We start from the raw sequence: 23,554 nt of genomic DNA, 5'->3' as shown, positions 1-23,554 counted from the left end.
CGAATATTAAAATCTACATGAAAATCTCGGTGAATTATGGATTAACTATCGTCAGGGCATGACACATTTTTTTTTTAAGTAATTTTCTGTTTATTACTCGTGGCTGTTATTAGTAATGAGTTGAGAAATAAAAAGTCAATGAGTGAGAATTGAGGGTCTTATCGAGTTTCTCACGACATCCGTCACGATCCCTCCACTGTTTCAGATTAATATCGAGTTTTACTTTCTTTGAGACAGATTACCCTCGGACCTATTTACTTCGAGTACATAAGAGTATCGTGGAGGTATATTAGAGTCAAGAACTTTTCTACGAGTCATTAAAATTAATTCGTACTCGAATCATTAAAAGAAATTATCGAGATATTTAGGGCGAGTGAATTTTATTATTTTTTTTATTTTTCATTTAATAATTGAATACATTATATTATTATAATAATGTAAATCATAAACTAATGGAGAATAAAACAAATAATTGGGTAAGGGAGTATAAATTTTTCGTCGGTCTAGATGGATTAAATGAAATTTTATTGATTAATTAAAAAAAATTATTCATGTCGTACGTCAAATGAATTTTGCAAGGGAAACGTCGAGATGAATTTCAATTGCTATCGCAAAAATAGTCAGAGTACTTGAACGTCGAATGTTCTCAAGCCCTTGGGAAAATGGGAAAATCGTGGATCAAAGTCGATGAGGCTAGAGAGAAATAAAAACAAAAATAAGAAATAAAACTGGTGCCGGAAGACGTGTCACCATTGAAAAGGGATTCATCCTGGGAATGGAAAGGACAGAGTAGAAATCCTATCGATAGCTTTCACTCCCATTTCTCTCGGGAACAAAGAGAATGCCATTAACCTCCCCTTTTTTATTGAACAGTCTTCGAGTTTATTTGATACAGAGAAGAAAAAAATGAGGGAAAAAACATTTCGTAAAACTATAATAACGGGAGTTTCGGGACAGCAGTTGACATCGTGTCTCTGATTTATTGAAGTCATACTTCTCAACATTATTTATCGTCGGGATGCAATTCCAATCCTCTGGAATTTCTAGTTTTCACAAATAAATTTTGATTTTATGGGAATTTTCATTGGAGTGATAGGAAAAATCTTGAAATTTCATTTTTATTAACAACTTTTTCATTCATTATAATCACAAGTAATTATTATTACTACTACCATTTTTCAACTTCAGTCCCAAATTGTTATTAAAATAAATTATTGATTGACTCTAGAATCACGAAATCGCGAAAATCTTTTGTGAAATTCCATAGAATTTCTGAATATTTGTTATTATTTTTTTGATTAAATTCTCAATTTCAATTATAACAAATAATTATTAATGATAATTCATAATTATTTATATACTAATTATTAATTATCAATAGTTGGTAATATTTGGTAATTTTAATTGGGGTTTTTAAAATTTATCATTATTCGGGTGATGAAAATTTTCTCTTGTCACATATTGGAATATCCGTACACTTGAATCAAATTTACGAGCTCCAATTTTCCAGTGATGATATCGTCAGGGTACGTGACACCCTCGGAATATTCATCCGGACAGCTAGGGTATGCAATTTATCGGAAAACTTCGACATCTTTCGTGATAACCTTCTACCTTTGAACGGACAAAAAGCCTCGATATAGGGTAGAGAGGATTTTATAAACTCATCTTGACGCTGTAAAAATCATTCTGCTGTTTTAACGAGATTATAAAAAAATAGGTAACGAAAGACCTTTCGTGGGTTTTTATTGGATCTCTCAGGTCATTTATGATGTTATCTTGTGGAGGAAAAGAGACACTTTAACGTCCGTTAGCTAATTAATGTAATTACTATTCATTACGTTCGTTTCGGTTTTAGTTGAAAGAAAAAAGAACATTTCAATTAAGGAGAATCGATTATTTTTACTTCTACAACGAAGAGGAACGGAAATTCATTATTTTATTCAATTTTTCTATGGAATTCAGAGGTTTGAGTAAAATTAAAATTTTCGAAATTCCACGCGTTAAATTGTTGTATAAATACAACAATTTTGAGAGGATTTGAGGATTTATTATTTATATATTTTGCGTTGTCGATTTTTTGATTGGTGTACTATACTTAGAGGATTGGGGAAAAATGCATAATTGTTCATCGAATTAAACAATTAGCACTTGCTCATTGATATTCTCGGGATAAACTTCGTCTCCCAGATGAGATTAAAACTTGTCCGCGAAATGTAAAACTCTGGTAATATTCCCGCGAGTCAACAAAATGCTTTAAACAAATTCTCTCCATCCCCTTTAATCACGGAATCAAGGGAATAGGATGAAAGTTACTCGGTGGAAAAGCTAGTGTGATGCAGAGTGTCACCAAAACTTGAAGATGAAAATTCCACGTTTCTCAGTGGAAACAATCTCGAATAAACCGAGAGTTTGAGAAGTTTGGTCGGTGGTTTGTATCGTTGAATCACACGTTTGTATCCCCATAAGATAAGGACGATAGGTCGCCACTGAGACTCGGCTTTCATCCAAGAATTCTACATTCTCTCTTTTCTCTATGGAAGCCACCGAATCGAGCGACAGATAGGAAAAAAGGCAATTAAGAAAAGAGGAATTTGTCAGAAGTTTTGGAAATTTTTCATGAACTCCCAGCGATTTAATCGACCGATCGATCAATCGCGGGAGAAACTTTTCCAGTTCTTCATCTCCTCTCGAAATGTAGATTACATCTTTCGAATTTTAGACAGAAGGAATTAGAATTCTATTTATTTATCCTGTGGACGGATTAAGGGCATAGGGAGGTCGTAATCAGGTCGTTGAGGGCTTATGCAGGTTGTAAACAGAAATATTTACCGAGAAAGGGCGAAATTAATTGAATTAATTGAATATGGAAGAATAGAATGAGATAATTACGGTTTTTTCTCATTAAGAAATCCAGATCTTGAATATTTTCTCTAGATCATCGATCGTGAGGGTCAGAGAGGTTATGAGAAGGTCGTATTCAGGTCATTGAGGGCGAAAAATATTAATAATTTCGTAACAATCGATTGATGAAACATTTTCATGGAAAAAAAATAATGCGAGAGTCAGAAAAAAATTCATATAAATCCCCAGTAGGAGAAATAATGCGGTTGTACATCACCAGTGGCTCTGAAATTGAAATGTATTTTTATGTCCCTAGAAGTCGTAATAGTCGTTTTCAATTTAGTCTCGGTGAAAAGAGGAACGAAATTCGCCTTTCAAATGAGCTCGAGTGTAGATCCTAAAGATCCTCGGTATAACTGGTGGGACTTCCAGCAATCACTCTAGAGAAAAAAAATGGAAAATGCAAACGAGGGAATTTGCGGATGGAAAATGTTAGGGGGTGAGTTTGAAAAAAACCGATGGGACTCAATGAGTTTTTGATTGGCATGAGAAACTAGCTTTCTCATTCCACGGGATTGACCCGAGAAAATTCAATCGATTGGGGAATGATAAAGGGAAATCTCCGGAAATTCTCGAAAGAAAAAATCCAATAGGAAATTGATTATTAATTATTTTACCATTCGTTCGTTCGAATGACAATAATTTAATCACCATGAAAAAGGGAAGTCATTCAATTCGATTGATTTGTTTATTTGAAAATAATTTAATTAACATGAAAAAAGAGGATTTATTATAATTTAAATGAATTATCACACGGAGTGATAATTCGATTAATTTCTTTCTTGAGTTTTTTGAGGATATCTCCGAATCTAAAGGAGATACCGAATTTTTCGTAATCACCTTTTATGGAAATCGTGATTAGTTGTATAGAAAAGGTTATAACAAAAATTCTGATATCTCCCTTAGATTTAATGTTTTTCGGTAATATCTGATCGCTACCCAAAATCACGTCACTTCGGTTCTAAAATCATTAATGATCTTTAAAAAATCAATTTATTCAATTAAAAATCGGTAAAAACGAAAAATAATACACCCACAGGTGCGGAAAATTCATATTACCGTACTAGGGAGAAAAGTGTAATTTTTGCGCACGATGTGTGCGTTAAATTTTATTTCTAATCTTGTGTCATAAAATACCATTCTGGATACACGTTTTCGCTCTTTATGACTCGGTTTTCCCATGAACTTCATCAAAGCTCATCCCAGGGCGAACATTAATAACCGAACAAAGCCCCAATTCCGAGTGAAACGCCTCATTCAGGACCGGAAACACCGATGCTTGAATAACCTGAGCCCAAGTATGTACCTATGTACTCTGTATATACTTTTATTACCACCCCTTGAGCCCCCAACTCTGGTGTGGCCCCTTGATCCTGATGAGCCAGTCCGAATTTCGCCAATTTTCACGATAACTAAACAGCCAATGTTTATTCAAGGCAGGCCATTCATCCGGTTGATCGATTCACATCCCCTTTATAGTCTAGTCTTTAAAGTCTTCACTGAAGCTATTCACGTTGAATTTCAGTGACACGACGATTTCAGGCAATTTCGTAAAGCGATTTCAGAGATATTATTCAATCGTTGAAATCATTGATTGCACTGGGAAGGCTTTCATGATTTGAGGATTATAAATGACTTCAGGGGATTTAAGCGATTTCTGTTACCGATTTCTGTTACCGATTTCTGTTACCGATTTCTGTTACCGATTTCATCCGATTTCAAATGATTCCCCACGATTTTATATGCAATCACATAAAATCGTATGATTTCTGTGAATTCAGATGATTTCATGGGATTTCATGGGATTTCATGGAATTCCATTCGATTTCTCTGCGAATTTTGAAGAATCATTGATTTATTTGGGGGCATTTCAGAGGATTCAAACGATTTCATGGATTTCAGAGATTTCGATGATTTCCGGGGCTTGAGAGTTTTTTAATAATTATTATTTTTCAATATCAACTAGAATTTTTTTCTTCGCGAGTCAGGCGGTGTGCGACGGATGTCTAGTGTTACCGATTTCATATGATTTCATGGGATTTCATGAGATCTTGCATTCGATTTCACTGTGAATAGCCCCTCATTCTTCACATCAGTGTGCGTAACCAGCAACTCCACTCCAACTCTCATTCATTCGTTTAATTCTAGTCTTTCGTTTCTTTTACCATTCGTCTGCCCTCCGGCACTTCGATTCTAGATTAAATTTCAACCCTTTGAGTTATTACTCCCGTAACACTGGAAATTTTCACACTTGAAGTCATTTAAATAGTCCAATAGAAGACATTTAATGGAATTTTTTTAGGTGTCAGTGAATGGATCTCTGAGTTTTGATTGCACTCGTGCGTTACAGGTTTATTCAGTTGAGGTGGCACTTTATTTCAGGGAATTTTATTTCGTCCGAGATTCCGAAAATTAACGAGAGTTAATTACGAGAGTAATATCTCGTATTTATATTGATATGCACATATTTTCATTCAGTTATACCGAAATTCCGGGGAGAAATTCCAGTTTATTAGGGAAAAGTCGTATTTTTTTTTTTTGAAACGCGTTGATGCAGGCCTAGGGGTTGCCAAGAAGAAAAGAGAGACGTAACCATCGGTGGTGCACCCTGAGGGTTTCCCACCCCCAGGTTGGCCCACTTACAGTCTCGTATGTTGTGTTTTTCCCTCTCCAAAAGCCTCTTCTGTGCTCCATCCACCCACGTCTTTTCCTCTTTTTTTTTTCACCTTCAATTCGCCCATCCACTCCTCCCAAGTACTCATACCCTTCTTTTTCGTCTCTCATTTCCATTCTCCTCTTCAAAAACTACATCACGTGTTTATCCGAGATACTATCGACCAATATCAATCGCCAAGAATCGAAGAAAAACATTTTCGAATGATTGAACGTCGAAAAAGCGAAGTGCCACGCGTAAAATAGACTGACATTCCATTTTGACGGTGAAACCGGGGAGTTTTAGTTGTCAAACATTTTTGGATGGATTTTTTATACTGCGGGAAAATTTGAAATTGAAATTGCAAGGGAAAAAATCTGTAATTTTTAATAACGACAAAGGGATATGACATTTTGATAGAATCAATCAATCTCGAATTAATTATTCTGAATATTCTGGTAATTCTCGATTTCCAGGTTGATATGACAGTGAAAAACGGATTTTTTTTTTAATTTAAATAATTACCCGGAATTTTTAATCTATTGAACGTTCAAGTGTTGTTTATATAAGTCGACGTATCTCTCAATCGAGTTTTTGGAGAATATCTCTGAATCTAAGGGAGATACCGGAATTTTCGTAATTGCATTTCTTGTAGAACTCAATTCTCTCCACAAAAAATGTCCTGATGAAAATTTTGCTATCTTGCTTAGATTCTGAGATATTCATCAAAAACTGGTCAATAGTCAAAAGTGGTTCATTACATTTTAACACTTTGAAAATTTATTGGAAGTTTTCATCGGAAAAATCAATTATTATTTAATTGAAAAACCCATTTATGACTGAAATTTAAATAATGAAATAATTTCTTCATTAGTTTCCGAGAAAAATTGATCTGTAGAAGTCGAGAATTTACGAGAGACTGAAAATTGACTCGGCGAACGCGTGTTATCACCGACCATTAAACCCCTTCCCCACTAATTTTATCAGTGATAACGGATGGTCTGAATCCTTTGATGGCATTTCCGACCAGTTCGTAAATATCAGTCCGTATTTTCTCTCTGTGAAATTGCACTTTCATTAAATATACAGAAGCCCAAGGTACAGAAGACAGTTTCGGTTTTACCTTCATTACGCCCTGAATTTTTCATTCGTAGAATGAAAATTTCATTGAGTTAAACGCTAGCCTTTAGTGCGCACTGGGGGCGACCCACTATAATTTCCTCTTCACATCATTACAAAAAAAGAAAAAAAAATCTACAAAAGATTAAACCACAAACACGTTTTTCCCCTTTTTACTATTTAAAATTCAAAATAGTAATTTGTTTTCTATGAAAAAGAATTTTAGATATTTTTGGATATTGAAAAACTTCTCATTTCCTTTGATAATAATTCCAACAATTATTTATTATTATTATTATTATGGATAATTAGGTAAATTGACAATTTCAAAGATAAAAATTGGAAGTTTCTACCCAAAAAAATTTGTCTAGTAAAAAAAATACAACAGGTGAAACCTCAAAAATATTTTCTTCCTTTTTTGAGATTTTAAATTCAAAAAAGTTTTTTTATTGTCGTTATAAAGAATAATTCTGACGAATAATTGAGAGACTTTTGATTTCATGTGATAATTACTCCAACAATTATTAATTACGTATGTAATCAATAATTGATAATTATTGTTATTACCATGAATAATTCGATGAATTGAAAATTTCAAGAGTAAAATCTGAAGTTTCGGTGAAGAAAAAATGTCCTCGAGTTACAGGGACTGTTATATTTCATTCTCTTTGTCCCTGACTTATTTCCTACATCTTATATCAGCGCCGATATCCTCCAGCTATGAAACTCTCATGTACTTCGTGAGTGTTTACCTCCCGACACAATGTATGTGAAATGTCAGCGAAAAATCGCAGCACGTGCTGTAGAAAAATTGCAATATTAAATTCTCTGGTAGTGCTGAGGGTATAAGCAACAAAAGAGTTGTTCCCATGGCGTAGTAACGGTTAAATCCATACAGAACTCTCAAAAACAGACACTGAAATTTTACCCAGAGTTTCAGTTTTTACTCTTCACCATCACAACTTTTATCCACTTTTATCCACTAGTGTCCACTCAGCGGTTTCTTTATTTTTTTCCTTTTTTCTTCAGATTCACTGAAAATCCTGGGGCATTGATTCACCGATTTATTTCTAATTCACTTCTTCTGACTCCTGCCGAGTTAATTTACGTTGCAGAAATGATAATTACTAATTTGCATTTTGCAGATTTTATTTTCATAATTAACAAATTCATTTGGCAGAGGGAATTATTTTTCTCAGTAAAGTAAATCTCTGGGTTAAATCGAGAACTATTTTTGGGCATTAATTCAAAGAAATCGGGATTGACTCCTAATTAATGACTAATAATTAATGAGCAAGAGCTAATGGATAATCAACGAATTCACATGGCAAAATTAATGATCTCGTTCAGTAAATTGAACTCTCATTTGAATAGACAATTTTTAATTGTTTTTAATGATTATTTTGAAGTAATACTCACTCGGTTTGATTGTCCTCGAAGATGAGGGAGCCCTCGCTCGGCATGTATTGCTTGTTAGGCTTTGCTGTACCCTCGACGGTTCGATAGGGCAGGGCAACTCGTCCTCTAGCTCCACTGTATCGTAATACCCTGAGGGGATACTGTCCAACACTCTCGACTAGCTCGACGTCACGCTCTGGGAAGCCGAAAATTCCACTGTGGTCGTCATCCAGGATCATTACGGTTGCCAGACTCGGGGATACCAGCATCGCTGACTGAGATACGTTGCTCAATCTGCAATTACATTATTCGAGTTAATTAGTGGCTGTGGAAATTCAACCGGAAATTCACTCTTCCATTTGTCCCGGTAATTTTGCTATTTTCCCTCTGATGTTTTGTTTTTAATTCTTTTTCACGTCTCTCACGATCGTTTATGGAAATTAATATTTCTAGATTCAACCGATTTTGCCGATTTTTTAACGATTTCGTTGCGCTAATGGGTTTGATTCATTTTCCAGTGAATTTAAATAGACAGGTTTTTTTGGGGATCTTCTCGATTTCATCTCGATTTTATACCGATTTTTCTCGTTTATTTATTCTTTTTTATTTCGATTTGGTCGCTGTTTAGTGCCGATTTAATTTCAATTTAATGCCGATTCGATCGCATCCCCCCATCACCATAAAACAAATAACCCATAAAAACTCATCACTTTCACTCCCTCACCTACCGATTCTAATGAGTCTAAAAATACCACAGCCCCTAGTCCTATCCCGATCATCACGATGATTGATTCCGTTCGATACGTCCGTCACTCAAACCGTCACTGCAACATGCATCGTCAGAACTTTCTCGCGTAAAAAAAAAACACAAACCTTCAACTCCCAGAGTTTCGAAAACATCGAGGAAATTGAACATTCCATTCCGCTGGTGATGGCAATCAGCCCCTTTTTTTTTCATTTCCCGTCACTCTAAATTTAATGAATCCTCAGCTCTTCAAACATCCCTCGCTGTACAAACACACGAGATTGCGCGAGTGAATACCATATAGAGATTACCAAAAGTATATTGCCAGGTACTAGTGACGTGATGCGAATGAAAGAGTACAACTCCTCAACGATTGAATTTTCCATTTAACAAGTTAATTCGTTCTGGCACGCGCTCCTCGTTAATTCGCGGGGGAATGAAGGGGGATCCCCCGACCTACATCGGTTATTATCAGGGCCATCGACACGAGACGACGGTCCGTCGAAAAATAGTGCCGATCGTAATCTCGCGAAACGCAAATTATCCAAGAAATTCTTGACATGATGAAGACATTCCTGTTAATCTCCCAGATCGAGACTGATTTATTGAGAAATATCGTGATGAGTGATAGCGAGTCATACTCCATCCGATTCCTGTATCGGGCATGAGAATAAACAGAAATTGATTCATATCGTCTACTCGGGATTCCCATTATTTTCACGAATATCCGGATAGCTGGAGACGATAGAGAAAAATAGCAATAGATTACCAGTGATTTCGTCATCAAAAAATTCCAATTCCTTTAAAAAACCGGCAATTTAATGTTGAAACACGAAACCTGCAATTTAACGTTGAAAATTACGACTCAATTGCCCATAAAATTTAATTTCTTCTCCGAAAATATTACAACCCACAATTTATCATTACAATTCCAGAAACTGGATTAATTTTAATCGAACAAAAGAGGAAACTTGGGTACTAGTTAATTGCCCCAGTATACGCGATTACTCAAAACTCTCAAGATCAGATCTGCAGGTGTCGTTGAGTTTAATTATCAAACGTCCTGCCATTTTCTCCATTAATTCCGCAGTACCCGTACGAAATATGTATACGATACATCTGAGTGACTGTATCTCGTTGCAATTATCAGAGACTAGATAAGCCAGTCCGTTTCCCCGAGGACAGGACATGAAGGTGTCTCAGTGAAGTCTGAGCTACTCAGTTATTTATGCATCACCTTTGAAATCAAAATCCGCGATATAATCCCATTGATCACGTAAATCCGTAATTTCACTAGGAAATCCAATTTAAAGAAAGAACTCTCGTCATCTCATCTAGTTACCGTATTATTTCTCTTATTCGTGTGGGTTAAATCGTGAGTATAACCTCGAGGCTGAATAAACCCAGTGCTAATTCACCCCTCTGTATCGTCCAATCGAATTTCCCGTTGTGATTACCCCAACGGTGCATAGTTTCCTGATTACGTCAAAATTGTCGTCAACTACAATGTAGAAGCATGAGAATTATATTAGCACATCCAGCGCCCAGTTCATCTACCAATTCCGGTTTACTTGGATCATCTGTTGGTGCTAATACCTGATTGCATCTCTCATTGAATTGACCGTCAACATATCATCAGCATATTGCAACGAATCTTCTATTTCTCAAGTTCTTTAATTGTTCTTCTATTTTTCCTGCTTCGGAGCTCTCCTAGGAGATCAGTAATGCTGATTCCTTTTGATTCCCTTTTATCGCTTTTTTTCTCCTTATTGTCAGAGTCAACATCTGATATTGCTCTTCCCTTAATTCAATTTTAATTGAACAATTAATGATTTTGTATTCCGCGTATGCTTCACTGATGTCTAATGTGGGAAGACATCACTCACCTGACGTAGAAGTGTTCGTCTTCTTCAAACAGCTCATCATCGATAACCGACAGTTGAATGGTCTTTCTGGTTTCACCAGGTTCAAAGATAAGTGTACCCTTGGCACTGATATAGTCAGAGCCAGCCTCAGCCGATCCATCCTCCGTGCAGTAGTCAACGGTGCATGGCTTGCTCAAATCTCCACCCACTCTCGTAACACCAACTTCAAAAGTACCAACGTTCTCCATAACGGTGTAATGACCAGGATCAAAGAATACCCTAGTTGCATTGATATGCTCAATGTCAACGACTTCAGCCTCAGCCCTCTGGAGTTCAGCCTTGACCTCGCTCAAATCGCTCTGTGCACGTTCGCTTATTTTTCTACTGAGATTACCAGCACCAACCATCTTTCTGGTAGCTAGTACCCTGTAGAAGGCACGACTCTTGGGTCCTTTGCCGAGTACCTCCTCGTGTGCCATCACCTCCAGCTGCTCCAGGGGTAGTGTTGGATGCTTCTTTCTTAGATCTCTCAGTGTCTTGATGTAATCACGTCTCGTTTGCTCGAATTCCCTTGCCTCCGGCCCCTCATCATCAACTCTATCAACAAACAGGTGTGGCCCATCGTGCTCTTTTATCTCCAGCTCAACTCCACCATCGGAATCACCAGCTTCAGCCTGAACAATAACACCACGCTTGTTCATTCGATAGCCCTTGTGAAGGTACTTGTAAATGAGCAGTCTTCTGTCGGCTACCCATGCTGTTAGGACAGTTGCTGGGAAGAATGCAAATGTCAGTAGTCCTTCCCAAACATCGAGTACACCAGGTGTCGATACTGATAGAATAATGTACAACCATACGTAAGCGAAGATACTCCAAGTAGCTGTTACGAAGAATACCCTCAAGTGCTTTATCTTTCTGGTTTCACCATTGGGTATCACAAAGACACACAGGGCTATTATGACAAAAAGATTGTAGGCCGCTGAACCGACAATGGTGCCCGGTCCTAAATCACCAGCTTTGAAATCCTTAGCCCATATTTCAATGATCGATAGAAGTATCTCAGGTGCACTACTACCAAGTGCCATAAGTGTCAAATTAGCAACAGTCTCGTTCCACACACGAACAACTATGATCTGAGGCTCGCGTCCTGGTCGATGCACCACGAGCTCCTTCTCCTTCGATGTTATCACCTCGATAGCAGCCATAAATCGATCGCTGATTATTGATACACCGATGAACAGATACAGCAGTAGAAAGAAATACGTTATACCACGGATTATTATGTCCGATAGTGCGATATTCTCCTGCGATCCCCATATCGGCACAACTAGACCTGGTGTGCAGTTTGTGTAGTAGCCACCCATCCTGATGATAATCAGAGACACCTCCAGAGGATCATCACCTTTCGGCTTCAATCAATTCCATTCCTACGATCAATCCGACAGCTTCTTGTCTTATCACCTGTTCTTTTGACTGTGGTTATCCTGATATTGGTGATGCTTTGTTGATCACTGGATTATCATCACTCCACAGTCATCCTCTGATTTTTGTACCTCTGCATGACAGCATCTGGGTAATTAACAATTACCGGTGAAATTTTTTTGGAAAACTCCAGGTAGTTTGATCCATCACGTTCACTCACACACACGTTAATCACGATTTGACGCGGATAAATACATGAGACGTTTGCCGAACCGCGTACGAGGTAATACTGAGACTGAGGAAGACCAGCGGTGGGTGAGCAAGCCGGGGCTCTTCGTTCCACTCGTCTCTACTCTTCTCTCGTATTTGTCGCGCATGCTGGAGAAGTATTGGCCAATCACTTATCATCAGCTGTTGGTTTTATCATTGAGTGGTGATGATTTTGGGTGGATAAATTGGAATGCCGTTGGTGGAGGGGATTGAGGACGTGATGGACAGGTTGTGTTCCTGATGGTGATGATGGATGGGGTCATAGCTTGAGGGAGGTGTGACAGGTTGGACGATTCATTTGAAATGTACTCCTAGTTTTGTTTCTGTTCAACTTGTGCTGGAGGTTTGGAATTCTGTCGCCTTTCAACCGCGTCCCTGCCAACCCCTGGCGCATGCCCTCTGGAGTATTGCTTCGCCCTTACTCTACTCCACCCCAGACACAACGGCGAGCCACCACCGAGACACTCCTACGGATGATGATGATTTTTCGATGCATGGATTATACGGTCGAGTGGACTATTTTGGAAGTGTGAGATTTTCAAGGATTTTTGCAGAATTCTTGAGGAAAAATTCAAATATTTCTCGTGATGGATTAGGTGAGGGACGGGGTGGAGATTGGGGATGGGTGGGTGTGGGATTTTTTTCGGGGTTCATGATGATTGGGTGGGGTGCTCATGCCACGATTCACCGGAAAATTGTGAGAGTGTTTTTCTCATTTCTTTTGCTGTCGAGATTAGATTGATGGATTCGTCAATCGGTTGGGGATTTCTTGGGAGGGGAAAGGCTCTAATTAGGTGATGAATAATTCGTTGAATTGAAATTCGTTGAGGAAATCTAGGGATTCAGTAGTTTTTTTTTCTGCTGACGATCGATGATTCAAGTTTTCTCCCCCTGTAGGTGCGGTAATCCTAGAGACTCGGGGAACATTTGGAATTTGCTTACTCTTCGGGGATATGATTCAGTCCGTATGGCGAAAGGAGAGGCTTTCCCATGTTTTAGATTCACCCCAATTTTTTATTCCCCTCTGCAACAACTCGTGGTAATGCTTACATAGGAATTTACATCGGATTTATTTTTCGTTGATTGTTAATTTAGAGTAACTGGAATCACTGAGATAATTTTTTAGTTGAACGGAGAATTTGGATTTTTATTGATTTCACTGGGTCGCTATCGCCGGGTCTCTGTGAGCTCCGATCCTTCAAAACTCTGGAAAAATGAAAAGAATTTGTCATTTCAACATGAAAATTCTATGCGGTGGGAGAATTTAATAAAAATTTCAGAATTCGCGGCGAAATTCTTGGGAAATATTGTAATTTCACTAGAGTCTCCGGATTTTTCATATGATTTTTCATATTCAAGAAAATCGGCGAAATTTTCCGAAAACCAATGAAAATTATTTCCACGTAATTCTGTAATTAGAAGAATTTCTAATTAAATTATCCAACAGTAAATTATCAAATTTACAAAATTATCCAGCGAAAATATTCCAGACAAAATCCCCCAAAGAATATAATTCCCCCACAATTTCCGGATTTTCCGCGGAAATTCAAATAAATTCCCTCCCACTATCACAATGGAAAAACCTTCAATCCGAATTTTTCCCGATGAAATAGAAAACCGAATTTCCCACCGAAATATTGATCTCCAAAAATCTACGACTCACCTTAAATCTCCCCTCCCCACAATGAAAATTGTAGCACTGGCATATCTCTCCGTCGTCTCTGGCACTCCCAGGTGGTTTGATATTAATTACGAGAGTCTCAGGCAACTTAATTAACGCTCTAGCCGAAAAATTGCGCATAGGATTTCCAGCTATACTCAAATACTCAATACCGCTGATATTACGGAGAGACATATTTTCTATTTCCGTGAATGAATTACTGTCCAAAAGGAGTCGCTGGAGGGAAATCCCCGATATCCAATTTTCCGGCAATGTAAGAAGCTTATTACCGGACAAATCCAGTTCGCTGAGTGACGTCAGGTCGTCGAATGCACCAGGTTCGACCTGGCTGAGGGCATTGTTAGCGAAACTGAGAGTCTTCAGTTTCGGTAGATTCATGAATGACGCCCCAGTGACAACTTTCACTTCATTTCCATTCAACAATAAATTCTCAAGGTTCTCCATGTCATCGACATCAGGTATATCCCTCAAAAGATTATTACTCAACACCAATGACTTGAGATTCGTCAGGTTGACGAAGACGTCCAGGGGAAGGACCTCCAGGTAGTTTCCAGATAGATTGAGGTATCGCAAGTTCTCCAGGTCAGCGAAGGCATCCTCGTCAACCTCCATCAACATGTTATCAGCAATTGACAATTCTTCGAGTCTTTTAGCACCTGCGAGGTTTAGCAGGGGATCGTTCTCGTAGAACTTGTGCTTATGTTGGTGACAACTGTCTCCTGAGCACAGACGGTAGATGTTGTTGTGTCCCAGCATCAGCACCTCTAGCTGATTTATCACTGATGAGTTCAGGTACTCGATTGAGTTGTTCTCCAGGTGTAGGTGTGTCAGCGTTGAGGGTATGAATGTGGAGAAGAATTCCCTGGATATGTCGTTGTTCTCCAGGTGAAGGTGCGTCAGGTTCGGAGTGTTCTCTAAACCCGAGAGCATTGAGATTCTGTTATTACGCAGGTGAAGCTTCTCCAGGGCTGGCAATGCCCCCTTGATCTCCAGGTTGACATCGAAGTTTTGGGTTTTTCTTTTGTCTTTGGAGAGGCAGGGGGTGCAGTGCTCACTCAAGCTCAAGCTCTCCTCCAGGTCCTCTGGGGATGCCACGGTGAGCGCATCATCCAGCACCAGAGTCTTCAGCTTTGGAAAATCTTGGGTTAGCTTACTGTAGGGTAGAAAATTCCCTGCTAGGTTCAGGTACTCCAGGTTCGGTAGATCCTCGAATGCCTCAGCGTCGATGCTCCATATCTGATTGTCCTGGAGATTTAGGGAATTTATCAGGGAATTTGACAGGAATTTTCTCCTCAAACGCTGCAGCCCCGTTTTTGAAAGATTAATTTCTAAGTTATTGTCGCACAATGAATTCAATTCCGATGAGACGAGGTTTATCCAGATGAATAACAAGATTATTCTTTTGCAGGTGATCATCTTCATGACTTTGGAGGTGCGTCTCTAGTCTGCGGTGTACCTGATCGAACTGACGGTTTTGGAATTGAAATTCCGGTGTGATGCCTCCGAAGGACTGCTGATCTCATCATTCTCACGGGCAAAATCGGCGAAAGGGTAAGTGCATTTTTCTTTTTGCGATATTCTGCAGTTTTGAATGAAATATACATTTTTTTTATGTGAATTCACGCGTTTTAGTCTTGATCATCAGAATTTGAGGCACGTGCGGCGAAAAAATTGTGAGAATCCAACGAATAGAATTATTTTCGTCACAATTTTTTTCGTATCAATCGTATTTATTTATGAATTATGAAATTCGTAATATTTTTCTTCAAAACTTTTTTTAATTTTGAAACGATCTCTGCGCCGCTTATCGCTTCTCAGCTTTCGTAATTATTTCACTCGGAAAACGCGATTTTTTAATTGAGAGGTTGTGAATTTAATTTACGGGAATTCTGATGTCGTAAATTACGAGTTGAAAAAACGTAAATTACGACTTTGAAAATGGCAATTACGATTTTTTATCTCGTCAATTACGACTCTAGAGACGTAAATTACGATTTATAAATTATATAATAATTGATAAATTGCAAGATCGATCTCGTCATTCACGTCCTTAAAATCGTAATTAACAAAATAAAAAATGATAATTAACGTTTTTAAAACCGTAATTAAAAGATAAAAAATCGTAATTTACATTTTTCCCGTCGTAAATGACAAGATGAAAAATCCGGCAAATTACGTATAAAATATCGTATTTTCGGCAAATATTTTCGCTATATCGAAATTCAAACTCATGCCTGAACCTGAATGATAGACCATCTAACAAGCCCGAAGGATTGCCAACACCAAGCGATAATAAATTAACGAATACCCGTAACTTCCACACCACATAAATTTTATTGCCCCTCATAAAACATGATAATTACAATAACGCAAGGAAATTAAACACTGGGCGATCAAAGGAAGCCGATGAATTATCAAACTCCTGAAATTCCTCCAGGAATAATACCACCCTAAACATCAACAGCCCACCCTCCAACACTAATTCCCATCACCCTGTACCGCAAACTCGTGGGTAAATGAGTTAGCCATCTAGTTTAAATTACCAAGTCCACTTATCACTAAAAGTTATCCTCGGAATGGTGTATCCGCCATCGCACTCGACATAACAGCCACTCCGATAGACAGACTCAGTGTATTTAACATGAACAGTTGTATTATAACCGATACTCCAGCGATCAGCTGTGCTACCACTGGCCAACGGTGTCCCCTGGACATAAAGATGGGTCAAAGTCCAGAGATTATTGATCGATAAACTCTCAAAGCTGGTGAAATAATTTCCCCGTACATCCAAATGATGCAGACAAGTGTCAGAAATCCATCCCCAGGGTAGATAAGACAGCTGATTATGAGAGAGGTCAAGCTCCTCCAAAGAGGTCAGATCGGTGAAGGCATCAGTCTCGATAGAACTGATTCGATTTCCGCCAAGGGACAGCCACTTGAGCCAATGGAGATTTGAGAAGGTGCGAGTGGTTATTCGGTCGATGTAATTATGATCGATCGACAAGCTACCGATCATCACGAGTCTGCTGACATCAGGTACGCGAGTCAGACGATTGTAGCTCAAAGACAAATCCTCCAGCTGGTGGAGGACATCGAGGATTCCTGGGGGTAGATGAGTGATTGCATTGTGGGCTAGATTGAGACTCTGGAGATTTCTTGCCTCGTTGAAGCATCCAGGCTCGATGTAACTCACGTCATTTCTCAGAAGCGATAAGAACTTTAATCCTCTCATTCCTCTCAACACTAGGTCATTCCCCTGACACTGCCACGAGCAAATCGATGAGATACGATTGCCATCGAGAAAGAGCGAGGACAGATTTATCAGCTCTTGTGTATCTATCTTCGTTATCCAATTGCGCTCCAAGTGAAGGTGTGTCAGGGTTGAGGGTAGATGGATGTGAGTGAAGAGTCTACCCTCGAGACGATTGTCGGAGAGGTATAGGTGGGTCAGGGATGGAAACTGGTGTCTCAGGTTGATCCTGATGTCACGTATTAAATTTTTTCGGAGGTAGAGGTGCTCTAGGTGAGAGAAGTAGCTGCTACTGGAGAGAATTAGATCTGTCTGCTGGCCTTGAGAGTCATTCTCGTCGATTACTAGGGTCCTCAGTTCATCTGGATTGCCAAAGCTCAATAGATCGCACAGTTGGATTCGATTACGAGAGAGATCCAGGTACATCAGGTTTGGAACATGAGAGAAAGATCCGGATTGAATTCCCTCGATTGCGCTGTCTGTCAGGCTCAAGCAGGAAACTCTGTCGCTGGTTATGAAACCCGGGTACAAAACCCTCGGGGATACTCCAGGAAGGCTCAGCACTAGGTCACGATTTCGGTAGTCCTGACATTTTCCTGTCTGCAGGGGCAGCTCTTTTGTGATGCTGTGCAGCTCTAGGGAACGATCGATGTGCGTTAGGGGGAAGATTATTCTTCGATCGTGATGGGACAGCACCTGGTGGCCTCCGAGGAGATGGGATACCAAGATCACAGCGATTATGTATGTCATTACGATCTGGAAGGATGAGGAAGATGAGGAATTCAAATTTGATAACTCGTCGGTGGACACTCACTTGTTCTGCTTCCTGGTGTCACAGTACATTAGATCATGAACTTCTTGATTACATGCTTTTATAGCTGTTTATCGACCTTAACTCATCTATCAGAATCATTCAGCCCTGGGAATAGACAATACTGCAATCATTATTGAATATCGAGACAAATGTTTATCACGGGGTCAAAACAGTTTATCTCGTTATCCGTAATAACAGATGCTGATTCGGATTCGGTGGATTATATTCCCTCTGCGATAATTGATGCTCGTTGGAGGTTTGTCTGAGTGTTGTAATTAAATTGAAAGTGAATTTAAAAAATTGATGCAAGTGGCTTAATTTGAAGTTTCCACTGCGACTTATTGAGCGTTAGTTATTGTTCACCGCGTCATCATAAATATTTATAGCGGATCCCATCGATTGGGGAGTGGTACTCCACATCCAGGATCACGCCGCCATCTTTCGTGGTCCAGGAAAGCCTCCAGTGGACATCAAGCAAGATTCACGCGTTATTTCAATCCTGTAACCCTTTGGAGATGGTTTAGCCTGTCGTAAAATCTTCCACGACGTTCATTAAATAATCATCAAAGACCTCTGACTTACCAACAGCTGAATCACTCGAATCCATCAAATCATCTCCAACTATTGATTCACCTTACCAGAAGGAAATTACAATGAGAAAATCGGAATAATTCCTCAGGGATAATTTACCCATGAAATCACGTTTTAACGATCGATACCACTGGGTCCAGCAGTTCTTTATTTATTTACAAAGCCTCACTCTAACAAATAAATAATCTCTCAACAGCGGTCTATTTACAAAAGAGAAAAACAAATGTGATAAAAAAAATCGATTGGATCTCCTGGGGAGCGTAAACCCCAGGTGAATCCATAACATCTTCGAGGGCTCAGGTCTTCGACGACTCGGTTTCAACATCAATCAGACTGGAGTGCTCGTCAGAAGTCCTGGAACAGGGCCAATTGATCTGGGGGAAGAGGTGGCTGTGATCTCCAGTCGATCTCTGGGTAGTCGTCAAAACAACTGGCATCACCTGGGGCCTTTACCCTGGGGTGAATCGGTGGGGTCAATGCTCTTTGAGGAACCTAGAAGGATTGATGAAGAATTCATAAAATTATCCAAGAGTTGATGGAGATCAAATGGAAATAAGATGATATCATCTTTTAATCATGATGATGATGAGTCTTAATTAAAGATTTATCTGATTGAAAATTTATTCAGATATCTTGAGGAGAATTGTAGACATTTCATGATAATGATCTCACCAAACTCCAATCAATCAGCTTGAACCATCTGTGACGTTTGACATCCTCAGCTGCTTGTCTCATGTTGCCGAGTCGTTTTGTCCTGTCGGCTACGAGAAGCTTCTTGATGAGATCCTTGGCGACGGGGTCCACGTGCTTGGGCCACTCTATCCTACCACCTAGAATTTTCTCGTAGATGCCGAAGGGATTGTCGTCGAAGAAGGGTGGATATCCAGCTAGCATCTCGTAGATCAGAACACCTAGGGCCCACCAATCCACTGCCTTGTTGTGGCCTTTGCTCTGGATTATCTCGGGTGCTAAATACTCTGGTGTTCCACACAAAGTCCAGGTTCTGGAAGGTTGATCAGTCAAATATTTGATATCACGAGAATCAAAATGGAGGAGCAGCGAATCTGTGAGAGGAGTTTTGGGAATTATTCGTTTATTCGTTGAATCCAGTGATGGGAATATTTTTTTAAAGTTTTTGAAGTCAAGTCTTTAATTAATTATTCATTTAATTATTTGAGTCTTTAATTTTTCAAAGGAATAAGTCGAAAGAAACTTTTACAAACTTTTATTTAAACTACTATGAGCTTTAATGAATTGAAATTTAATTGAAAATTTATTTCAGAAATGAAAATATATACCTAGAGTATTTGAAAAAAATGATAAAAAATCCGAAAGATTAATATTCCGTAATTTTCAAGTCTTTCCAGACTTCCAATTAATTTCCAAATAAAATGTAACACTTCCCTTGGACTTGCACCCCCAAAAAAATTCAAAAGTGCCCATCACTGGTTCAACCCTTAATGGATGTCCATCAGGGAATGCCCCCAAGAGCGTCTCGCTGTCTCCGGCATCAGTGATTTTAAAAAAAGAAAAACTGTCGTCATCACCGAGAACTATCGGTTATATCCCAAAATAAAAGGGTAATAAAAGCTCGAAAAGTTGTTTATAGGAGCACATCTGGTCGATCAACCAACCGCAAAGGCACTCTCGACGTTGAGACGCTGGATATACGTCGACCTGAATCATCATTCAACCGGAAGTTTGCTCTCTGTCTCGTTCCAAGACAATACGAATGAATTACGAGGAGAATACGTAAATATTAGCTTGGATAGTTGAGCGGTAAAAGTTGGACTGGTGCTAAACAATTGGATGCAATGATTCGGTATTTGTTTTGGAATTGTGAGTAATTTTAGACGTTAAGTCATGAATATCGAGGTGATTTTTGGCAACTGAGGAGAGAATCAACGCAGCATTATCACCTGTCTGTGAGCTTCTTGGAGAAACCGAAATCTGTGATTTTGAGGTGGCCCTGGCTGTCTAATAACAGATTCTCCGGCTTCAAGTCACGGTAGACAATGTGCCTTGAGTGGAGATAATCCAGGGCACAAACAATTTCTGATGCATAGAAGCAACTGGTGGGGACGGAGAATCTTCCAGCTGCTCTCAAGTAGGAGAATAATTCACCACCGGCTACGAATTCCAGGAGCATGTAGACGTTCGATGAGTCTCTGCCACTCCACAACCTGAATCAGGATCATTTTATTGATCTATTAAATTGATTGAGCCTCACAATATCTCTGACGACGAGAAAAATGAATAGTTCATAACGAATTTCAGGCAAGAAAATTCTACGAAATAATGTGAAGAGACAAAGATAAATAACAAATTCGATAATTTGCGAATTTGCAAATTTATGAATTCAGAATTGAATTGAATTGGATTTCGGAGGCATCCAGTGGTTTTACGGAAAAAATGGTAATCACCTTTTTTGGAGAGATTGAAATTCCCCACAAAAAATGTGATATGGAATAATCTCGGGGAACTCGCCGTTCTCGAGATAATCGGCGAGAAAGTAATCGATTTAACTCACATGTTGACTATAAAAGGATGATTGACTTCTTTGAGGACTGAAACTTCATTCCTGACGTGTTCCACCTGTTTAAGTCGAATCACGTCGACCATGGAGAGGACTTTGAGTGCTAAGGGACTGCCCTGATGTCTACAAAGCACCACTCGGCCAAAAGTACCGGTACCTGTTGAAAAAAAATCATAAAAACGTGACAGGAGAGGTAATTTTTATCAATGAAAAATCATATCGACCCTGACTAGTTGGCTGGCATCAACTTTTATAAATAATCAAAATTGGCGGGTGTCTCTCGCATTAACAAACAGCGACAGGTGTCCACTGACTTCCGGTTATTCTCGGCTGTTTCAAAGTTTCATTTGTTACGTCGCATTGTCAATTACTCCGACATTTACTAATTTTATTCAATTAATTGAAGATTTATCCCGGGGTTTCGCACTTTTTCGTGCTTTTTTTAATTTTTATAACAATTTATTATTTCAGGATTTGATTTGCTATTTGAATATTTATTTTAATATTCAGGAATTTATTGTAAGGGAAATTTTCGAAGGGATTGATTGCAAGAAACTGAAAAATGTTGAAATCTCGTTGTTTCGCCGATTTTTTATTTAAACTATAATAACTTCACGCCAGAGGCTGGAATTAATTGACCCCTCAATTTTCATAAATAACGGAACCGTTTATTCTTCTCCCATTGTTCTCCAATTTTTTCCAATCCACGATTTTATTTGATTGACGTGGAATGAGAGAAAACCGACAACACGTATTCACTCATAAAATACAAAACCAAATAAATAAAACCCAATGGTTTAACCGATTTATAAAAATGCGATTACCCCAATGGCTTAACCGATTGCTCCGGCAAAGTTCGTTGACTCAAATTTATTCATTTCTCCAGAAAAAAGAGTGAAAATTAATTTAAATTAATTAATTCATTCATTAATCAATCATTTTGGATTTCAAATTAACAAATTCTAGAAATTATTTTCTCACGATTTCGATGAAAAAATATCTAAAACCTCAACGAAACCGGTTTTTCAGTGTCTGCTAAAAGACCGTCGCGAAACCGCGAAAAAAAAACACTGAAAACGTGCGAAAAAAAAAAATCGGAAAGTGCAGAGGACAGTTTTTCTCGTCACGGCACCGCTCACTTCTCCTGTCCCACTTGTTATCGCCTTTCTTTCCCAATCGACCAGTAACAAACCCCAGGGTAACTCGATCTGCACCTCTCGAGTTACGTTCACTCGATAGATTATTTTTAAAAAATCTAAATTACGCGCGCACTTACCGATCGTTTTGATCATCTCTAGATCATCGATGTCGTACTGTCCCGAGTCTTCCTGAGATCCTTCTTCATCAGAAGTTGTAGTATCCCCCGACATCCTCACCAATTAAATAAATCTCTCAATTCCAATCAATTCAGCTCAATCAATTCAATTCAAATACTCAACATCAATTTTCCCGATCTACACCATCAAGTCAATCATTTCCTCTATTCGATTTCCTTATCGTCACTTTCTCTTCACGATTACAGTATTTATCAATTGATCATCAACTCCATATCAATACCAATCGCTGATCCTTTTTATTTATTTAATTGTTCAACTACAATTTTCTTTTAGACTGTCCAGATTTTTTCCATAAAATCTCAAATTTAAATTCAACTCGCCGCACAGGTTCAACGCACGAAAACTAGTGTAACCCAGCTATAATTATCCCAAAACCACTCATAAACAAACTCATGAGACACGTGGTAATTCGAACAACTAGAGCAGTCCCTCAAAAAAAAATTGTCAAAAATTTTGGGTTTATGGGTCCGGTGTCACGGAACAAACTGTCGAGTCAGGGAAAATGTGAATCATATAACGCACGCCTCCGCTTTATTTATCCGTCCGCGGTAGATTGACGTGATTCAGATGCTCGGAGATACCATCACGATCACCAGGAAGACTTGGCACAACTCATCATCCTCTGGATCCCCTTCTACCTCCTTTTGTCTTGTTCTGTGTCTGCTCAGTCAACCCCAGGGGATTTTCTCCATCAGGGAATAACTAAACGGTAGAAATCGCAATGACCCGCAGGTGCGCAGGGGAAAGTTCCGTCTGGACTCGATTCTCTCGATTTTCTTTTTTTGTCTCGACACTCGGGTCAACAGAATTGAAAGCACTGGATGATTATAATTCGTGGATAATTTTATTTTTGGGGTTTTGATGGCTTTTATTTTTGGATTTTTTTTTTTCTGGTTTTAGAGATGGAGTTTTAGGCGATTGTCCGTTCAGGGAACGGACCTTCTCCGTAGCATCGCAGACGAGACTGGC

The 23,554-nt window shown here is 38.8% G+C and overlaps 3 protein-coding genes across 3 annotated transcripts in view; all 3 read right to left on the bottom strand.

Annotated features, from left to right (window-relative positions):
* Positions 1-12,377, bottom strand: part of Calx (sodium/calcium exchanger 3) — a 41,906-nt gene extending 29,529 nt beyond the window's left edge. Inside the window, exons 1-2 of the mRNA XM_011308267.1 lie at positions 10,706-12,377; positions 8,096-8,368 (exon numbers count right to left, since the gene is read on the bottom strand). Coding sequence (XP_011306569.1) covers positions 8,096-8,368; positions 10,706-12,048 — 1,616 coding nt within the window. The 5' untranslated portion in view covers positions 12,049-12,377. The remainder of the gene's footprint in view (positions 1-8,095; positions 8,369-10,705) is intronic.
* A 992-nt stretch (positions 12,378-13,369) lies between these two features.
* LOC105268673 (slit homolog 2 protein) lies at positions 13,370-18,171 on the bottom strand. Its single transcript, XM_011308429.1, has 4 exons — positions 16,601-18,171; positions 16,504-16,507; positions 14,040-15,497; positions 13,370-13,582 (listed from the first exon to the last, which is right to left on the bottom strand). Exons 1-4 carry the CDS (start codon positions 18,055-18,057, stop codon positions 13,544-13,546), a joined length of 2,958 nt encoding a protein of 985 aa, XP_011306731.1. The 5' UTR covers positions 18,058-18,171; the 3' UTR covers positions 13,370-13,543.
* Positions 18,172-18,819: 648 nt separating this feature from the next.
* LOC105268592 (Protein kinase, cAMP-dependent, catalytic subunit 3) lies at positions 18,820-23,553 on the bottom strand. The gene is made up of 5 exons (XM_011308262.1): positions 22,525-23,553; positions 21,243-21,405; positions 20,632-20,895; positions 19,385-19,715; positions 18,820-19,204 (listed from the first exon to the last, which is right to left on the bottom strand). The coding sequence occupies exons 1-5, from the start codon at positions 22,616-22,618 to the stop codon at positions 19,058-19,060; spliced, it is 999 nt and encodes a 332-aa protein (XP_011306564.1). The 5' UTR covers positions 22,619-23,553; the 3' UTR covers positions 18,820-19,057.
* Position 23,554: the final 1 nt, after the last annotated feature.

This window comes from Fopius arisanus, unplaced genomic scaffold (assembly GCF_000806365.1).
Source record: "Fopius arisanus strain USDA-PBARC FA_bdor unplaced genomic scaffold, ASM80636v1 scaffold00059, whole genome shotgun sequence".
NCBI classification, from domain to species: Eukaryota; Metazoa; Arthropoda; class Insecta; order Hymenoptera; family Braconidae; genus Fopius; species Fopius arisanus.
Note: the sequence above shows the minus strand (reverse complement) of the source record. Positions and strands in the feature narration are given on the sequence as shown.

Coding starts and splice junctions, on each gene's coding strand:
- LOC105268592 (XM_011308262.1), bottom strand. CDS start 22,618: ATGTCGGGGGATACTACAACTTCTGATGAAGAAGGATCTCAGGAAGAC. Junction 21,406..22,524: donor AGAGATGATCAAAACGATCG/GTAAGTGCGCGC, acceptor TTTTTTCAACAG/GTACCGGTACTTTTGGCCGA. Junction 20,896..21,242: donor CATCCTTTTATAGTCAACAT/GTGAGTTAAATC, acceptor ATCCTGATTCAG/GTTGTGGAGTGGCAGAGACT.
- LOC105268673 (XM_011308429.1), bottom strand. CDS start 18,057: ATGACATACATAATCGCTGTGATCTTGGTATCCCATCTCCTCGGAGGC. Junction 13,583..14,039: donor GTGGGGAGGGGAGATTTAAG/GTGAGTCGTAGA, acceptor TCATTTTTCCAG/AGTTTTGAAGGATCGGAGCT.